At 43.8% G+C, this 18,977-nt stretch overlaps 1 protein-coding gene across 2 annotated transcripts; it reads left to right on the plus strand.

Moving 5' to 3' along the window:
* The first annotated feature begins 1,664 nt into the window (after window positions 1-1,664).
* CTXN3 (cortexin 3) lies at window positions 1,665-12,806 on the plus strand. 2 transcript variants are annotated; one of them, XM_006927573.5, is made up of 2 exons: window positions 1,665-2,022; window positions 10,089-12,806. In XM_006927573.5, exon 2 carries the CDS (start codon window positions 10,191-10,193, stop codon window positions 10,434-10,436), a length of 246 nt encoding a protein of 81 aa, XP_006927635.1. In that variant the 5' UTR covers window positions 1,665-2,022; window positions 10,089-10,190; the 3' UTR covers window positions 10,437-12,806. The 2 variants fall into 2 exon arrangements, with proteins under 2 accessions (XP_006927635.1, XP_019687209.1); XM_019831650.3 differs by lacking the exon at window positions 1,665-2,022 and adding an exon at window positions 4,504-5,439.
* The last annotated feature ends 6,171 nt before the right edge of the window (window positions 12,807-18,977 follow it).

An 18,977-nucleotide genomic window follows, 5' to 3' on the forward strand; every position in this document is an offset into this window, starting at 1 on the left:
TCCTTGGGGGAAGAGCGCTCTCACAGAATTGTATGGTGGATAATGACTGACTTTCTGCCGCTAGGATATCATGAAAAGGAAATATGCCATCCCATTTAGACTAAGTCAGCAACGGAGACGTTAGTTTAAACAGAGGTTGTGAGAGCAGGGTATGGAATCTAATTCTCTGGAGAGTGTTAAAAATAGGCCAGGCACTCATCTCTCTGGGATGGTTTCAGCCTGCGGGGGAGCTGAAGGGCAGCCCCGGCCTCTCATGTTCTCTACCACCTCTATGAGTCTGTAGAGGAAAACAATATCTGAGGAGGCCTCATGGGCAGGGTGAGCTCACAGTAACTCAGGCTCATTTCTAACTAGAGCGCTTTCTCAGCCCATGGAATGATAAGTAAGGGTGGGGTCAGAATGTTCCCTGAGCCACACTCTGTGGGCATTACCGAGACAGGTCCCTCCATCTACCAGCGCCGACGGCTGAAAAGCACAGAGGATACCAGTTAGTATTGAATGATAGTGCTTTGTCAGATTTCATTTGTCCCATTGCTCTGTGTGTGTGTGTGTGTGTGTGTGTGTATGTGTGTGTGTGTGTGTAAAACAGTCAGAAAAACTAAATAGAAGGAGATTCAGTTAAAAATCTTGAAAACATGTGTAGAGAACCCTCATATTCTGGTGGGCTTAGCTTCTGATGGCAAGCGTTTGATTCTGACATTAGATCATAACATTTGGCAATGACATTTTCCTGGGTCTGAGGTCTATCCAGGATTGTTGTCTGTTGCTAGCAGATGGAAATTTTCTTCTTAGAAAATGAGCTCTGTTCCAGGCCCCTACAGCTACCGGGTAATGGCCGGCTTCTTGCAAGAGCCAAAGAGACAGCAAAGCTGACAGGCACAGTCAGAGTGAGCTTTAAATACCATGCACCCCATCATTTGGTGGGTGGGTGTTGTTGCTAACTGTGTTTCCACTTCAACAAAGAAAGTGGTGAGTTGCCAAAAAACAAGGATGTTCCATCTTAGGGATTGTGTTGAATTCTTTCCAGAGAAGCAATTTTTTTTTTAAAGATGAATTTTATCCTAAAATATTTTCCAAATTTATTTAGGCACTCTATCCAAGGAAAATAATTTAAGTATTGTGCCATGTAACTAGAATCTGTAGAATTAGAATAACTTTCTCTCACCAAAGCTCTATTCATCAGCAGTCTCTGACAGCCTGTGTGGGGTGGGGTATGGGCCAAGGTCACAATTACGCAGGCCGACCAATGATACACGGGACCTGGAAAACTATAGCCTAGCAAATTTACAAACAGGTGGTAAAAATATGATTTTTTAAATTGTTCTTTCCTTTGTGCCTCCTATCATTACTACTTTTCTGAAAGGTCAGTTTTGTTTTCTTTAGGAAAAACAGCCTTTCCTTCATTTCCCAAATACTATGTTGATGCCCTTCCTTAGAAGTCTTCCTCTTAATTAAGTTGGCCCGAAGGTCATAAACCGTAATCAATATGGAGGCTGGTCGCTGCAAGGTGCTAATTGACATCCCCAAAGAGGAACCGTGTCAACAATCGATACAGAAGAACAGAGTACTGCTAGATTTATGGCTTTGATTTTGAAAAGGTATGGGAATGCCCTGTGATGTTCCCCCCCCCCCCCCCGTACTCCTTTTGAATGTTAATGCTTTCTTGAAGATGATTTCAGACACACTGCTAGGATACTGCCTCTACTCACTGAAGCAGAATCCTCTGAAGAGTTGCTGAGGCAGAACTGAAATCATGGCTCGCCACAAAGAAGCAGCCGTATTGGCCGCTAATGATGCCTCACACAGAAAGGCGATGCTCCTTTAACTCGGGGGTTTTAATGGGAAGTTTCTAAGCCTGAAACAACAGCTTTAGATCTGGGGTGTGCCATCAGCTGCTAGCAGCTACCACTGTCTACTGCTTCAACACAGCTTGATCGGGAAGAATGGGAACTAAAGAGGCTTGTAACTACCTGTAACTGTTCCACCAGGAAATGGATCAAGTGTTTGTTCAGCCAGACCCAGGTACTTGACCAACACTGTGTCTTTGATGGGCTAATTAATGCTTTTCTCTAACTTTACGATTCATGCATGAGCAATGATCACATAGATGCTTTTGGATCCAAGTTCTGAATTTAGATCTAGATGTCAGATAAAGTCTAATTAAACAGTTGCCGGGTAAAGTTAATACGAGGGGGGTGAAATGTAATGGTGCCTTTATTTTTAAAGCATGCTTAAGTTTATGCTACTGATACTGGATAAAAGAGTAGTAAAATAGGCTCTTTTCTTTGCTAAGCTGCAGTAAATTATTCTCGAAAGCTATTTGTCCATTATAGTATTTTTTTTTCCATTCACCTAAAACGTCCAACCTCCCAAAATGTAACAGGGATGTTTTAATTTGTTCACAAAGAATCACAACTCAACAACTCATAATGATGATGCTGACCATCCCTGGTGCCCCTGCGTGGTGAGCCCTGTGCAGCTCCAGCATTCTGAGGTATCAGCAAGCACCCTTGTGCATTAGGAAACACACAAGGAAAGAGAAAGAAAACTGGGTATGACAGTAAGGTGTATTGTATGAGGTTACAAGTTCCAGTTTGCTACTGGTGCCTTTTGGTACCCCCACGTACTGACTGGGCACTCACGTGGGATTTTTCTCAGCAAGGCTGCAGCCTTGCCCTGCAGCCCCTTCAAAACTCTTCTAGCAGTTGTTACGAGGAAAATGAAGACAGGGAAGAAGTAAAGCTGAGGTTAGGGCTCAGGCTGAAGAGAAAGCTCTTGTGCTGACCCAGAGCTGGTGAGCCAGAACAACAGGGTTCACTCCCAAACCCAAGCAGACATCTGCAGGCTGACTTTGCAGTGACAGTCAGAGGGAACAGACCTCTCATTGCAGCAGTGAGGGCTGGCGACAGTTCCAAAACTGCCTGTTGACATTTGTAGCTGACCACATTCACATGTATTTAAAGTCACTGTTTTAGGGCTTTTTAGTAGCCTTGGGTCTGTTTGTTCAGTGCGTAAAATAATATCTGTCCTTAGCCATCCTGTGAATTCTGAAACATCAGTGCTATTGTACTGGATCAAGAAGTCCGTATTCAGAAAAGAAAAATATGGAGGTTGCCATACATTTATGTGAGCCAAAAAAAAAAAAAAAAAAAAAAAAAGGGAGGGGAGTTTATGTTGGTTAACATACATGAAGTACCTAGAAAGAGCCAGGAAATCTTTACCTGAATTTATTTCTCGGCTGATCACCAAGAGGGCCATGAGTTCTCTGAATTTATGGGAAATATTTTGCATCCCTGTGTGTATATCCTGGAATGCAAATTATTGTTCACTGCGTTCCTACACAGAATTTCCACAAGATTCATAGGTAATAGCTTTTGTTTATGTAGTGATTTGACTACTTAGGTGATGAGGTGGCTTTTGTGGAGGGCTCACCGTTAGTTGTAGGGGGAGATACATAACAGGGCTGATGGGGATGTTTACACATCCAGGGTGGGTGGGTTGGGACAGAGGGTGGAGTATATCTCCAGACACTCCAGTTATGCAAACAGCAATGCAGCTGAGGTTTTGTTTAGCTCAAAAAAGTAGAGGTGATTCTATTTAGCCTCAGTCTCAGGATATGTACCACCGTTAATCACCCAAAGGCATGCTAACATTTCAACAGTCAGTTTCAGAACTGTTGCAGAATAATGCAGCACTTTGAGGAAGTTTGTCTCTGCTGGTCATTGCAAATTCAATCTTGCCTACCCAGTCAATTCCCTTCCTGTTACAGTCTACAAATTGGTCTTGCTAGTCTGCCAGATAAATATAAATAAGGTACACAGGATGTCTTTGTAGCACAGAGCGTCCTGTCTGTTAAATGTGAACGTAAACTATACAAACCTGGGAGTGTTCTTGTTCCACAGACACGCTGTTTTTTACATCCACTTTTGGAAAACATGTCGAGTCACATAACCAGGTTTCTGGCTTAGAAGTTTTAAAAATGAGGTGCGGTGCTTATGTGGTTTAGAGGTACTTAAAAATACAGACACTATGGCTTGCCTGCACCCTGCATACCATTAGCAGCGGGGGGGACGACCGACTTTCTACTCATTCTGACATGCCGGAGAGAAACTTGTGAGTCAGCATCCTTGGGGAGATGCTTCTCCTCTGGTAACTGATTTTTATGATTTGGGCCAGTTTACTTATAATCTCCGCTCCCTGGTGTGCTTGTTTGCATAATAGAATTTAGAGATAAACCTCATTTTGCACAAAAAAACGGCACACAGAGAAAATGCTATTCATCATCACATATTTATTGAACGCCCACTATGAGCCGGGCAGGACTCCACATGACATGCATCCATTGTAGCTATTATCATTGCAGCCCGTTGCAGGAGAGGGGGTATGGGAACGGATCCCCACAAAAGTGAGATGGTGGGATCAAATGCTCCACAGAGCGATGTGTCCAACGCGCTGAACTAATTCTGTGGCTGTCACTTTAAAAATAAGAAAAGAAATATATCATTGCTCTAAGGTCTATTTTCTCCAGATAAAATAATTTTCCTTACTGTTAAATGGTATCATGCGATGCTCGTGCAATGAAATGGCCAAATGAGCCGAGCTTGAGGGAGGGGCATGTTGACATTTACACTTTCCAGGTAGGACATCTGGATTCAGGATATTTTAAATGGCAGCTCTTCCCCACCCACAAGGCCAATTAACTAAGCAAGGCTTGAGCCCTGAAACAGAAGAGCACGTGCTAATTTCTCTGTTTGATGGGACCCTATCCATCAGCAATGAAACCAAGGAAAGGGTAAAAAGCCAAATAACTGCTTTTCAAATCATGAAATCCAAGACTGATGAAGAGTCACAGTGACCCAGACTACCTGTCTGTATTCTTAGAAATCAGACCGATTGCAAACACGAAGGTCTGACGTCCCAGTCGTGCTGGATGACATGTGCTTTTTCACCCCTTCTTTCTATCAGCTGGCACCTCCAAGTTTGAGTTCAGTTCCTTGGATGGTAGGGGCCAGAGATTTGATTGAAACTCTGTTTAAAAAGGCAGTGACCCCGGAGCAGCAAGGGATTCCTCAAGGAGCTTGCTGTTTCCTAAGGAGACAGAGTTGAACGCCGTGGAGACTTGCCCTGTGCGAGGTGCTGCCCCAGGACGCAGGTGGGGGGCTCCAGGGGATAGAGCAGGAGGCACCCTGGCTGCCCTGGTGAAGGGAGAGAGACGCAGGCCCCACCAGGGAGGGGGTATTTGGTGTGAACCCTGAGGGAGGGAGTGAAACCCACAGGCGCGAAGAGAGCGAGGAGGAGGGCATCAGGCAGAGAGCATCATGACTAAAAGCTCAGAGGTGGGAAACCTGGAGGAGTTCAAAGAACAGCCTGTGTTAGGTAGAGCTGCAGAGCAAACCAAGCGAGAACGGCCTCCTCAGGTGTCTGCACACTCAGTCACACGTAAGTTTTTGCCTCTTGGTCATTTGACTCCGGACCAAATGCAATTTGAGGTTTGTTCTTCTGGAAACTTATTAGGAAAATAAATTAATGCCTTACAAAACTTCCATTGGCAGGAGATGACCTAAATCTTGCAGTCGAGAAAACAGGGGTATCAGGTCTGTCTGTAAGGGGGTTAACGGGCAGTCAGGGTCCTTGGACATCGGAGCCCAAAGGTTTTCCGAGGGAAGAAGGGTTGAGTTCTGAGCTGAGAGAGATGAATTTGACGCAGTGTGTCAGAAGCATGAGGAAAGAAAGACAGGCCTCTTTGCAAATTATTATAAGTAAGGCGAGCGGCTATTAGTGCCAATGGTGATGGCTAAGATGAGCTGCTCACTTGGGGCGTCGTGAGTAATGCGGGGGTTTTATACTTTGTGACCAACACAGAGTCCGGGGGTTTGACTTAAGAAAAGGAATGTGGTATATGATTTTTGAGAAGCGCTTCTTTTAATTAAGCCTTCCTTGGTCCGGTATGAAAATTAGACTTTGCTGTGTCCTGAGTACACGCAAATAGACCTGCAAAGGGGAGACAGGGGTGTGCCGTGGACGGGGATGCCTGCTAGGATTAAAGCACCGCCGTGAGTACCGTGGTTCTTCTTGTACTTAAAACAACCGCCTTTTGTTTTTGTTAGCGCTTAGGATGCTTGTGTCAGAATCCTTTCAAATAATTTACTTGCCCAGATTTCTCTATTCACCTCAGAGGAAGATTTCATTATTCAGGTAAAAGCACCCGTGAACATTTTCTAAGGATCGTTTTTTGCCAACAAGGGACATTTCACTCTAAGGTAGACGTTTTAAAAGATCTTGATGTCTCTGAATATTTTTTTTACTGGGGCAGTCAAGTGATTACATTTCTTTCTTTTTCTGCATCTTACCCTGTCCGCTGCTTCCTTTAACTTGGATGTGCTGTTGAGCTTTCCAAATTTGTAAATTATTGATTAGCTGATTGCGGTTTAAAATCAAGCAGGCTCGTCCAGGGATTTCAATCAGTCCCAGGCAAAGCTTGGGCAAGAGCTGGCTTTTCTTCCTGGATCTGTGTATCCCCCATATACCCTGATGAACTATCTCCGGATCTTCTCATCTATACCCATCATCCCCCACCCTCTCCAGGACTTTCCTCCTGGGCCATCTGCCCACAGACCCTCATGTCTCCTGCCCCCAACCCCGATGGCCCCTCACTTCCGGAAAGACCCTGCACTCTCCTTTCTGTCTACCACACTTCCCCTCCTTCAAATAAAAGCAGTTTTCCTAGACAAATTCCTGTTAACGCGTTCACGTGTCATTCTCCTTGGTAAAATATTGCAATTTAATGAGAGGCTTTGACGATTTGACCAAATGAAGCTATTTTAATAGGAAGTGGGTTATCACAGCATGGTGGGAGGGGAGAGGCTTGCAGTTTATAAAGGGCTGTGGAGTTTTCGAAATACTTTCATCTCCGTTTTCTCATCAGTTTGGTTTGTCAGCAAGGGGTTGGTGACGAAGGGGTTGGAGGATATATATTTATATTTTGGCAGGCTTGTAAAAAGCATGTGATGAGGCTATAGAGAGGGTTAACCATATCACAGCATCTGCCTTTAATCAGCAGAGGGTGGTAACACTGCAAATTAAAACTGATTTTTCGATCATTCTAAGAGTTGACTTCCCTGGGAAGAAGCCAGGCTCCAGACTCATTGACAGGGAGACGGAAAAGGGAAACGTAGCTGATAATGTGAATCAGGGTGACTAGGTGACTTGCTGGGGCTTCTTGGAATGATTACCCATCACTGCGGCCCCCAAGTGAACGGTGGACCAGCTCGAAAATCTGAGTTCTGGAGGAAGCCTAGGAAGTATGAGCTGGGAGAAAAGAAGTTGGCATTTTGCCTTGTGTGAAGGACAAGGCTGGGGAAGACAGCTCCCGGGCATCAAGCGGACACCGGAGGTGAGAAGGGAAAGGCTGACCAAGGTATTGCTATATTAGCCCCCCAGCTTGTGTCAAGGGAGCCGTCGCAGGCTCAAATGGTTCTATGTCTAGTTCTTCACCATGTTCAATGAACTTCACAGATCCAGAAATCTTTATGTTGTGTGTATACACAGTTAATGGCCTTCACTTCTCCTGTATCTCCTTTCTGGCTTACATAATGTTTTCGTAAAGAACTTCCAGAAAAGTCATACCTACCTCAGCCGTGTTAAGAACAGACAGAGAAAACGGCTCTGGCCTCATTCGGGCTGGAGGGAAAATGGACATAGAGTGGGATTCCAGGAAGTCAGTGGAGAGGGCAGGGTCAAAGTGAGGGGGTCCTCCACAGGACACAGAGAGACCAGAGGGACCATGGCAGGGATGGCTTAGGCGCTTCTCCCTCTATCAGCATGTGACTTCCTTTTGACCCAGGCCTTGGTAATTTATTTTTAATTTTTAATTTGTATTTGTTAGAGAGCACAACCAGGGGAGGGGCAGAGGAAAAGAGAGAGAGGATTTTAAGCAGGCTCCACGCCCAGCACGGAGCCTGTTGTGGGGCTCAATTCCACGACCCTGGGATCATGAGCTGAGCCGAAATCAAGAGTCGGACCCTCAACCGACGGAGCCACCCAGGCGCTCCCCCCTTGGTGGATTTTATACTTGGTATGAATAAGTCTAGTTTGGATATTTCCTGGGAGTGCAGATGGCCCATTACTGGAAACACTAAGGATGCTGCAGAGGAGGTTCTGGCCACCCTTTCCTGCCCCCTCCCCTCACCCAATTATCTGCTGAGAATTAACACCCGACATCGGGAGGGTGCCTAAAAACAAGCACACCAAACCAAACCCGATCCATCAACATCCTCTATATCCCCACGGAGCTTATTTTTAAGAAATGTAGTCAAATTTTATCATAATCTTACTTCAAAATAAAAATGAATGATAAACAAATCTACCGCAACGACTCCAGCCTGAAAAATATCTAGTCATAGAGCTGCAAAAATTTTTTTTTCCTCCTAACTGGTAAGTCCTTCCTCCCAGACACTGGTTGTAAATCTCTTTATAAACTGTGCCTTAAACCGTGATTTTATAAACTTTGAAGTGTCATCATACAGGCAAACTGTTATTATGATTACTAATGCAACAATTATAACTATAGAAATATTGTATTAGAGCTTTAGGTCATCATTTCTATTTTCATTTGGTTGCTTCTTCTAATTGAGTATCATTTATTTTGATTCCATGTTAATTCCTATAGCTGACTACTGTGCCGTGTAATTTTTCTTATAACAGACTCATACATAGATTTAGTTCAAAATATCCAAAGTTTTTATGGCCGTTGTGGATCCTCCAACTTGCCTTTATTTTTTTAAATTTTCAAACAATGTTTAATGTTTACTTACTTTTGAGAGAGAGATAGAGAGAGCATAAGCGGGGGAAGGGGCAGAGAGAGAGGGAGACACGGAATCTGAAGCAGGCTCCAGGCTCGGGCTGTCAGCACAGAGCCCGATGCGGGACTCAAACCCATCAACCGTGGGATCATGACCTGAGCCGAAGCCAGGTGCTTAACCGACTGAGCCACCCAGGCGTGCCCTCCAACTTGCCTTTAAAGACAAACAGTAATATTCATATATCTTAATTTATCCACCGGTAAAATGGAAATACCGATAACTTATCTTTTCCCTTGTCTTCCTCCTTTTCAAGTGGACTTACTTTCAAGTAGGAAGCTACTGTAAAGCCTTTTTTTAAAAAAATACAGCCAATCAATCCCTTTTCCCTAGCTCAGTTCTCGAGGTGCTTCTCAGGGTCAAGTATTGAACCTGGTCTATGTTTTCTGAAGAAAAAAGACAAGCAGCGGGAGCTTGACAGTCTGGGAGTCTGAGACGCCTCCTCTCTCCCTTGACCGAGGCAACAGAAAGGAAAGAAGCAACCTGGCTCCCATAGGCAGTTCTTAAGTGAAGCGACTCTTGGTTTTGTTTGTCTTTCGTCTTTGTATACTTTCCGAAGTGTTTTCACAGACATTCATCCTCATTGTAGCACCATGAGATACACAGGCATTTCTGATTCCGTTTTTACAGCCTAGTGACTATAAGGTCCCACACTCATTTAGTAGTAGAATGGAGGCCAGAGGCTGGAGCCCAGAACTCGATACTCCCCGGGAATTTCTGTATTAAGCACCTTTTCCAGCCTCAGTTTCCTTCCACTGAGGCTCTAGAGGTCTTGGCTTTCACGGAGCTTGTAGTAGAGTGGCTAACCTATGTTGTGTCTAGCTAGAGTCTTGGCACATAGCTGGTGTTCCATCAATGGTATCATTATAAGAATGATGTGAAAGTCATATTATTGGAGGGAGTCTGGAAGAGACTTGGCAGGGGACACTGGCTTTGGATGTCAAGTTGGCAGCACACCCCGAGGTCAACATTACCTTGCGCGTTTCTCATCTTCTGTACTCTGGTTGTCTTCCCCGCCCATCCCTCCTGGCTCCAGGTGGCTGCTCCGAGGACAATCTGGTAATTTCATGCAAGAGTAAAATATTCTTTCCCGTAATTACACAGAATTTAGCATCTTGGCTGAAAAAGTTTAGAGATTCCTTCTCTCTGCAAAACATGACTGTGAGCGCAGAAATAAAGTTGCTCGTTGGTAGTTTATTCCCTCTCCTTTCCCTTTCTTTCTTCTTGCAGATAAATCAGCCTGTCCAAGGTGCAGTAGCCACCATGACCTCAGTAGACTGATGATGGAAGAAAAGGAAACTGGGAGATCCTGTGCTCTAGCTTCCCTGGACGATGGATGGAGGACAGCCCGTCCCTTCACCCCTAGTGCCCCTTGAGAACGCATCGTCAGATTCTAGCATGTCTCTGGAACAGAAGACCACATTTGTTTTTGTGATTTTGTTGTTCATTTTCTTGGGCATCCTCATTGTCAGGTGCTTCCGGATTCTTCTGGACCCGTATCGGAGCATGCCAACCTCGACTTGGGCTGATGGACTTGAAGGGCTGGAGAAGGGGCAGTTTGACCATGCCCTTGCTTAGCAGAGGGGGTGCTCCAGAGGAGGTGAAGTGCATCACGATTTGGCAAGGATTTCTCTGTAGCCAATATTCTAAACACACCAAGTTTCAACAACACCCGGTCGTAGGTCCACAATCCCTCCTTTATTAACCATGCCGTTGGGTTACAAAACATTTGAGGATATGGGGGGTGAAGGTTTCTAACACTCACCAAAAATAGGAAGGTTTGAATTTCTCTGTTTAATCAACGAATGAATACTTCTGAATACGTGTAGTGGTGAAAGCAAGAGCACCAGCACTGACATAAACTTGGCCATAAAATGAAGCACTCTCCCCCCTCAACCAGAGAATAAAGAATGTAATGGCTCTGAAATGAATCTGGTCACGGGGCCACGAAGAGACTTCTTTGTTCTGAAGGTGTCTCTCAGTTTGCTTTACTATCATGGGAATCGGGTCCCTGGCAGGGAGTAAGGAAGACTGTGCTGAGTGGACCGAAGGAGGTCCCTATTCTCTCCTCCAAAGCAGGCAGCTTTGGGGAGCAAACAGCGCAAACAGTTCAGGGCAAAGAGTTCCATCCTAGAAAAGATGAGTGAGGATGAGCTCATTTTATTTCTCAAATACAACTGAAATCAAAGACTTGCGGAGGTTTGAAAACGCTTCACCAGGCCAAGTACACTCTAGGTATCTGTCTTAATAACTTGTGTGGAGGGGTCGATACATAATGCGAATTTACTTTTTTCACCCACATGACTGAAATTCTGGGTTGCAAGGGCAGCTACGAGTCGTGTTTGTAAGCAAGAAGTTACTTGTCTAGAAGAGAAGACTTTCACAGTCTTAAGAGGAATGTGTGTTTATGACTGAATAGGGAAGCCAAATAAAACTTTGCAAGAAACGGTAGCATCTCCTCTCCTATTTCACCGAGACGAATGCACTGGTGGCCACGTGTGAGACGGAATGCGGAGGACAGATAGTGTCCCGAGAGACAGAAAAAGCTGCAAGGTCATCGAGTTCAACCCTCTCGCGTTTCAGAAAGGGCTCCCACAGATCGTCCTGCCTGCGTACAACCTGTACTAAGCACTATTTAAGACCCCAAAAAAGAGAGATGAGAAAACCTCTTATTCCACCTTCTATTGTAGGAAAACCTTGTACCTAAATGAAACTCCTGAAGCTGTGTTTATAATCCATGTCTTCTAATTTTCTCCTCAGCTAGCCATCCTATTTTTTTTTTATTATTAAAAAAAGAGTTAAAAAGGCCAACCATGCCTGAAAAGGCAGCCCTTAAAAACAACTGCTTTATTGGCTCCCCCCCTTTTTTTTAACATTCTTTGAAGGACCTGCTGTGCAGATTGCCCCCCTCCCCATGTTGCCTTTGACTTAAAAATATTTGTTAATTCATTTTTTAAAAATAATTCCTACACCCAACGTGGGGCTTGAACTCACAATCCAATATCAAGAGTCACCTTTTCCAAATGAGCTAGCCAGGCACCCCTCTTGAATTAAAAAAAATAAATTAAAAAAATAACAGCCTTATTGAAATATAATTCACAGGCCATAAAATTTACACTTTTAAAGTGTACAATTCAGAGGCTTTTAGATCCTTCCCAGAGTTGTGTGACCATTACCACTGTCTAACTCTGGAATTCTACACCCACTAGCAGTGACTTCCCATCCCCTTCCACCCAGCCTGTGGCAATCTTGAATCTTGATTCAATCTTGATCCACCCATTGAATCTCTATGGGTTTGCCAATTCTGGACATTTTATACAAACGGAATTATAGAATATGTGGCCTTTGGTGTGTGGCTTCTGTCACTTAGCATGTGTTCAAGGCAGGTTCATGTTGTAGCATTCCTTTGCATGGCCAAATAATATTCCCTTGTTTGGCTATACCTTGTTTTGTCGGTCCATCCGCTGTCATGGTTATCCATTGGCTAGGCTGGAGAATGCTGCTGTGAACAACTGTATAAGGTCTTTGTATGTTTTCAAGCCTATGTTTTCAGGTCTCTTGAGTATATTCTAGGAATGGATTTGCTGGGTCAAATGCTAACTCTATGTTTGACTTTTTGAAGAATCTGAGACTGTTTCCCAGAGGGGCTACATCATTGTACATCCCCACCAGCAACTTTTGATTCTTAACTCTCTCCAACTACTTAAATTTCGTCTTTAGCTGTAGATTTTATAATTGAACACACCACTTCAAGAATGAGTCCGATTCAAAAGAGAGAACCACCCTGTGATACCTACATGCTGGTAGTTTACTGACGCCTCCAAAGATCCTTTGCTGTTAGATCTAAAGTAGAACGCTGATGCCAATCTGTAGTCATCCCAGGGTCTACTGTGTCACCTGAATATTTTTTCTGTTTTACGAATGCATATTTCTTTAACCCACTAATTATAATGTTGTTTTTTTTAATTCAAATGTACCCATGTCACATATGTCCCTAGCCAATTTTTTCCAGTTTAATGGGAGTCTATTTAAACCCGTTCAAGGAGCAGGACACCTGGGTGGCTTAGTCAGTTGAGCATTTGACTTCGTCCCAGGTCGTGATCTCGTGGTTCGTGGGTTTGAGCCCTGCATCAGGCTCTGTGGTGACAGTTCAGAGCCTGGAGCCTCCTTTGGATTTTGTGTCTCCCTCTCCCTCTCTCTCTCTGCCTCTCCCCTGCTTACGCTCTGTCTCTCTGTCTCTCTGTCAACAATAAATAAATATTAAAAAAAAAAAACACACTCCTTCAAGTATTTATTTAAGCGCCTGCTTTGAGCCTGGCATTTCTAGCACTGGAGAAACAGGAAAAGTACAGGGCAATTTCTTGCTCTTGAGTACCTGTCAGTCTTGGTGGAAACGTAAGAAATGAAAGAAGGCATGTGTCAGAATTCTCATTCAAATGACTGCTATGGACCTATGGTTCCCACACTATCAAATTCATCTGGGACTTCAAAAAATATATATGCCCCCCCACACGAATTGTTCTTATAAAAGTTGTACATGATCATGATAAAAAATGTGTAAACATCATGGAGAAATATAAAGTAAATATTCATAGTCAAAATTCTGCCTCCTTAGGTTACTCTTAACTCCAGTTTTTCCGGGGGGGAGCTTGTTGAAAATGTAGATGACTACAGCCTTCCATCCCTAAAGTTTGATTCTATAGAACTGGTTCAGTGAACAAATACTTCAAGAAACAGAACATGGGACAGATGGATGTGGGTCAAGATAATGAGGGAAATATCCTAGTGGGACTCAAGTGTGATGGTCCATGTTTCAATGTTGGCTGTAAAGCTTTACACAATGGGAGTGATTGTGATGAAATAAATTATATCTTGACCTAAGAGGATGGAGATGTTTTGGGCATATGCGAAGGAGGAGAGGAGGGAAAACAATAGAGTAAAGGAAGAGAGGGGCCGGTGTGGAGCTTGCAGCCAGGAGGGCAGACTGGCTGGGGAAGGTGGAAGGTGGTTGGGGGGTTGCCGGAACTTGTGTAGAAAGGATAAAGGTGGATCGGAACAGCAGGGCATCCTTAAAAGCAAAATGCAGTGTGGGAGTCAGTGCAGATTGGTGAGAAAGAAAATGACATGAAGAGTGGCTGTCATTTCGAGTTTCCGCACCCTTCCTCAGGGCAGCATTGGGATGGGCTTCTATAATGGGAACAGACCGAAATAGCCACCTGGCCTCTGCGGCTCTGAGCCCGGGATTGCCAGTAAGTGCCACGGGGCCTCCGCAAGCCTGCTTTTCTTCCCTTCTTCCCTTCATTGCTCACTCCACTTTTGTTTCCCCTTCTCAGATTACTGTTCCTTGTTCATCGTGCCCTCACTGGGTCTCCCCTGCTCCTCCCCTCTCTTGGTGAGAGCAAGAGTATCCTAGCAAGTGATCACAAGCTTCGGGCTATTCGGAGTAAATCGATCCCTTCCGTGAGAAGTGCTAACTCTCTGTTTTAATTACTCACAGCTCCTTGGGGTGAACAGTGTATTCTCGAAAGGTCACATAAGCCCTCTCTTTCCCAGCTTTCTGGCTTCCGGAGTCACAGTGCAGCATTTTGCCTACCTTACAAGATATTTATAACAAGTGCAGCTGCCCTCTACCTTGTATATCCGCATCCCAGGATGAACACATTACTTTCCCAAGGTCACTCTAGAGGAGAGCTACCTCTGGATTCAGAAAGATGTGGCAAACTCATTGTCCGTCTAAGCTCTGCCTGGTTAATGCCCCCAGGAGACCCCAAGTTCTAGATCAAAAGTGCTCCCTCCAAGAGACCTTTTTTAAATATCTTAAGCACCGAGTAAAGTAAGTCTAACATGGGGTGTGAAGCAGATTAACTTGACTCCTGCTGTTAAAGTAATGAACATTCCAATCCAGATCATTCTTTCACTATTTTTAAGGGTTAAAGCTGAAACAAAATAAGCAACAGTTTTAGGAGGCAGAAGTTGGAACAGATGCTTCTGTATGTAGGAAAAAATATGCATTTAAGTTCCTTTTTTATTGGCTTCATCGCACAGTGTTTTATTGAAAACCTGAAGCTTTCATATTGTAAATGTATTGGTGAATTTGGTGAGATGTGAAAGTTTATTTGTCCACCATAAGTCATGAAAAGAAAAGGATAGTTAAGCTGTCAACTTTCAAACCTGACATGTAAAACATATTGAGACACAATTATTTTCAAAGATATTTTAGTCCCCAAACCCTGAATAAATTCTGAGATCTGATTTGTGATATTTGAAGTGTGTGTCTTGTGAGACAAATTATGCACAGGAGTGGGAGGGGGAGTCTCAATTGTTGAGGAATCTCAAAGTTGTAGAGTAGAGCCCTTATCTCCAAAGTGCTCAAATCAGTAAATGTGTAGCTGTTATCTGGGATCAAACTAATCCATGCCGGAAAAAGTCATTTGCTTGTTGTGAGGTATAAAAGAAGGACACTGTAAACTCTGTATCTCTTGTTTTTTTGTTTTTTGATGTTTATTCATTTTTGAGAGACAGAGACAGAGTGCAAGTGGGGGAGGGGCAGAGAGAGAGGGAGACACAGAATCCGAAGCAGGCTCCAGGCTCCGAGCTGTCAGCCCAGAGCCCGACGCGGGGCTCGAACTCACAAACCGCGAGATCATGACCTGAGCTGAAGTCAGAAGCCCAACCGAATGAACCACCCAGGCGTCCCTGTATCTCTTGTTTCTTAAAAGACTCAACAAATTATTTCCAGACAGAAGTCTATCTCTTCAGAAGCGAGGCTTCCCCAGCCTACCATGTGCTCTAGCCTGAGGAGCCAGGGTCCAACACTTCAGCCAGTCTGCGGCCTTTTCCAAGGTCAGTTTTTAGAATAGCATTCCAGGCTGATTTAGCAAAGAATGGAAATTTGTTTCCAGTTTCCTGCCATAAACCACACCCAGGTCTTGTCACAAAGCAACACAGGACTCTACTCTACCCCTCCATTCCATGGCCTTTCCCCATATCCTGACTGATGTTACTATGCTTTAGGGTAGGAGAGATTCTCTTTAAACCATCTTTCAAAGGAGATTTCCGCCCTCATTTTTTTCCCAAGCCCTATTACCATCCCTAAGAGCTCCAAATTTATGCCAGCTTTTAAGAAAATGGCTCTTCCTGGATTCTTTGGAGTCTGAAAAGCTGGAAAGAAACACGGCTGCTGTCTATTTCAACACCTCACTTTCCACGTAAAGAAAGAGAGAAGCAAACAGGTCAAATCACATACTCCGTCATCCCTGCCCGCTGGCTACAGCTGTATACCACCTTACATAAGTGGTGTGAGAAGGAATTCAAACAGAATGAATGGGCAGGTGATAAATCCACAAAGAAAAAACACATCCATTTGCTAACTGTCATGATGGTGATTCTTAAATAATCTCACTCTCCTTTTCTCTCCCCCCTTTTTCTCTCTAGAGACGGGAAACAAATGTTTCATTTCTTTACAACAAACAAACAAACAAACAAACAAACAAACAAACACCCTATGGATAATGTATTTTCTTCTGAAGTATTCCCAGACTTCACTTTGAGTGTCTGGACAACCAGAATCATCTAGGTAGATTATAAAGGATTCCTTAGGAAAGATTCCGTTTCTCAAAACAAGGATAATCAATCTAGGGCAAAGCTTCAGAGATTCTTTATTTCCAAATAGACTTTTGAGCTGTTTTTCTTAGCCGAAGGAGCAGACGAGGGAGATTACAACATAATGTTCATAAAGGCTTTGGATACAGCCCTATCTCTGGCTTATCAAAGAGATGTCTGGATCCTCCTGGGGCCCAGATTGAGCTTTAGAAGATATACAATGAAGTATTTCAAGTTTGAAAGTACCCTTTATCCTTTTTTGTCATGCATTTTTTCCTAGTTACTTCACTTCTTTCTTTCCCTCTGTTTTCTGATAAATGGAGTGTCAGAAGAAGCTTAATGTAACATTAAATTCAACACTTCTCTGGTATATGAATATTAATAGTCCTTCACAGTCACTACAAATGGCCGCCTGGCTTCTTCCTGACCACGTCTAACTTCTTGAGAAGTCCTTTGCATTTTTGGCTTGCCTTGCTTCTTGTTGTGTTTTTTATAAAAATATTTCCCTATCCACCATAAATGTGGCTTGTGCTAACTGTCACCAATTGGACATGGTTTTTTCCTTGGAAGTGAGAGATTTCTAGAAGTGTCATGGTTTTTTTTAACATGACAAAATGTTATTGTTGAAAACAGCGGACGAATCGCTTCTCTTCGTGCCCATCTTTCCAGCGGAGGCACTGATAGCTTTTTGTTCTTTTCAAAGCTGGGTGATGAGAGACAGTATCTCCCATCCATAGGAAAATCATTGGATGGGTTTGCTTGCAGACTCTGATAAAAGATTGGGATTTCCTAATCAGGGTTCCTTTCCTATAGTGCAACCCACCATGTGCAGGCACTTCCTGGTTCTTTTGGTGTTGCCCTGTGGGATTGGAGTTGAAGGAACTGGCACAAGAAAATGCTGATAAGCTGGGTCCTGTGATTGCGGTAATGAAGTGTCCTGTGTCTCTGAGTCTTAAGGCTTCTATCAGCATCCGTGAAACTGTATCAGGCTAACTTATCAGCTTGCAAGTATGGTAAAATCTCAGCTCCTTCATAGCTCTTGACATATCATTATTCCCCCAGTATGAAAAAAAAAAAAATCCAGTTCCTTTAACTAGTTTTCATACCATCAGGTCTTTTGAATCATCTCTTGGTCTTATCAAACATTTTGGATACTCTTCAGTTTAACCATGTCTCTGCTGCACAGCAAGGAAGATAACAGTCCATACGTGGTTTGACTAAAATGAGTGAAAACAAAGTGTCATTTATTTTGTTCTGAAAGCCACATGTTGTAAGACAGCCCAAGATGAAATGATCTTTTTGGCAGCCACATCGCTGTTGACGCGTATCAAATTCACAGTCAACCTAAACTCTGGAGCATCCTGACCTATGCCAAGGTAAAAATTTACGTATGCCAAGGTGACGTCAAACATAAGGTCCCACCCCATTCTTGTACAATTTCTAAATTTTGCATCTGAGTCGAGGGATTTAAATTTTTCTCTTTTTTGATTTCACTGTATTCCATTTGGACTATCACTGTGGGCTTTTTATAACTTGATTCCCTCATTATCATATTCATGGTGCTCACCATCTTTATCCATAAGATAAAGATAATTTATGTTATCCATAAGTTGGCTGAGCAAGCCGTCTATATATTTATCCACGTTAATGAGAAAACTCTGAACATATCAGAGCCGAGGAGAGAGCCCTGGGCCATGCCACCGAGGTCTCAATGCGTTTAAGGCATCGTTTGGCAGCAGTAATTATAAGCAACTGTTTCCCACAGAAGCTCCATGGAGATGCTCACCACGGGTAAGCATGGAGCACGAGCGCTCATTGAAGTGTGCAGCAAAGCCTGAGAAGACAGGGAAACCCCCAAACTGGTATTTGGGGAACTTTCAGAGCTCACTGAAATGCTAGGCCAATCCCAACTGGCAGGTGGGAGCCACACCGATGTCAACAAGGGACTCGATCCACATTCGCCAGAGCTTAAAACTCACAGGCAGTGAAAAGATTTAGCTATCCTCACTGCTCTGCCCAGCACTGTCGCTCTGGTTTTACGTGAAGATAATCATGTAATTGCTGGCTGAGGAAAACTTCTCTGAGGGGCAGAGATCATCAGTCATACGTTAATCCAGAGGATAAAGCACGGAATAGTGAAAGCACACAAGCCTGGTATTCTGGCAGCTCGGGTTCCTTACTGGTTCCACAAGGAGCTAGCTGGGAAGCTTTTCAAAGTCACTTAATTCCTCTGGGCCTCACTTTCTTTCCTTGTAAACTGGGATGTTTGGACTTCTTAATCTCCAAATACCCTTTTACTTCTTTAAAAAAAAAAAAAAATTACAGCCTGGGGCGCCTGGGTGGCTCAGCAGTTGAGTGTCTGACTTCGGGTCAGGTCATGATCTCGCAGTTCATAACTTCAAGCCCTGCATCGGGCTCTGGGCTGACAGGTCGGAGCCTGGAGCCTGCTTCCGATTCTGTGTCTGCCTCCCTCTCTGCCCCTTCCCACTCATCCTCTGTCTCTCTCACTCTCTCTCA

The sequence above is a fragment of the Felis catus genome, chromosome A1, assembly GCF_018350175.1.
Source record: "Felis catus isolate Fca126 chromosome A1, F.catus_Fca126_mat1.0, whole genome shotgun sequence".
Lineage (NCBI taxonomy): Eukaryota > Metazoa > Chordata > Mammalia > Carnivora > Felidae > Felis > Felis catus.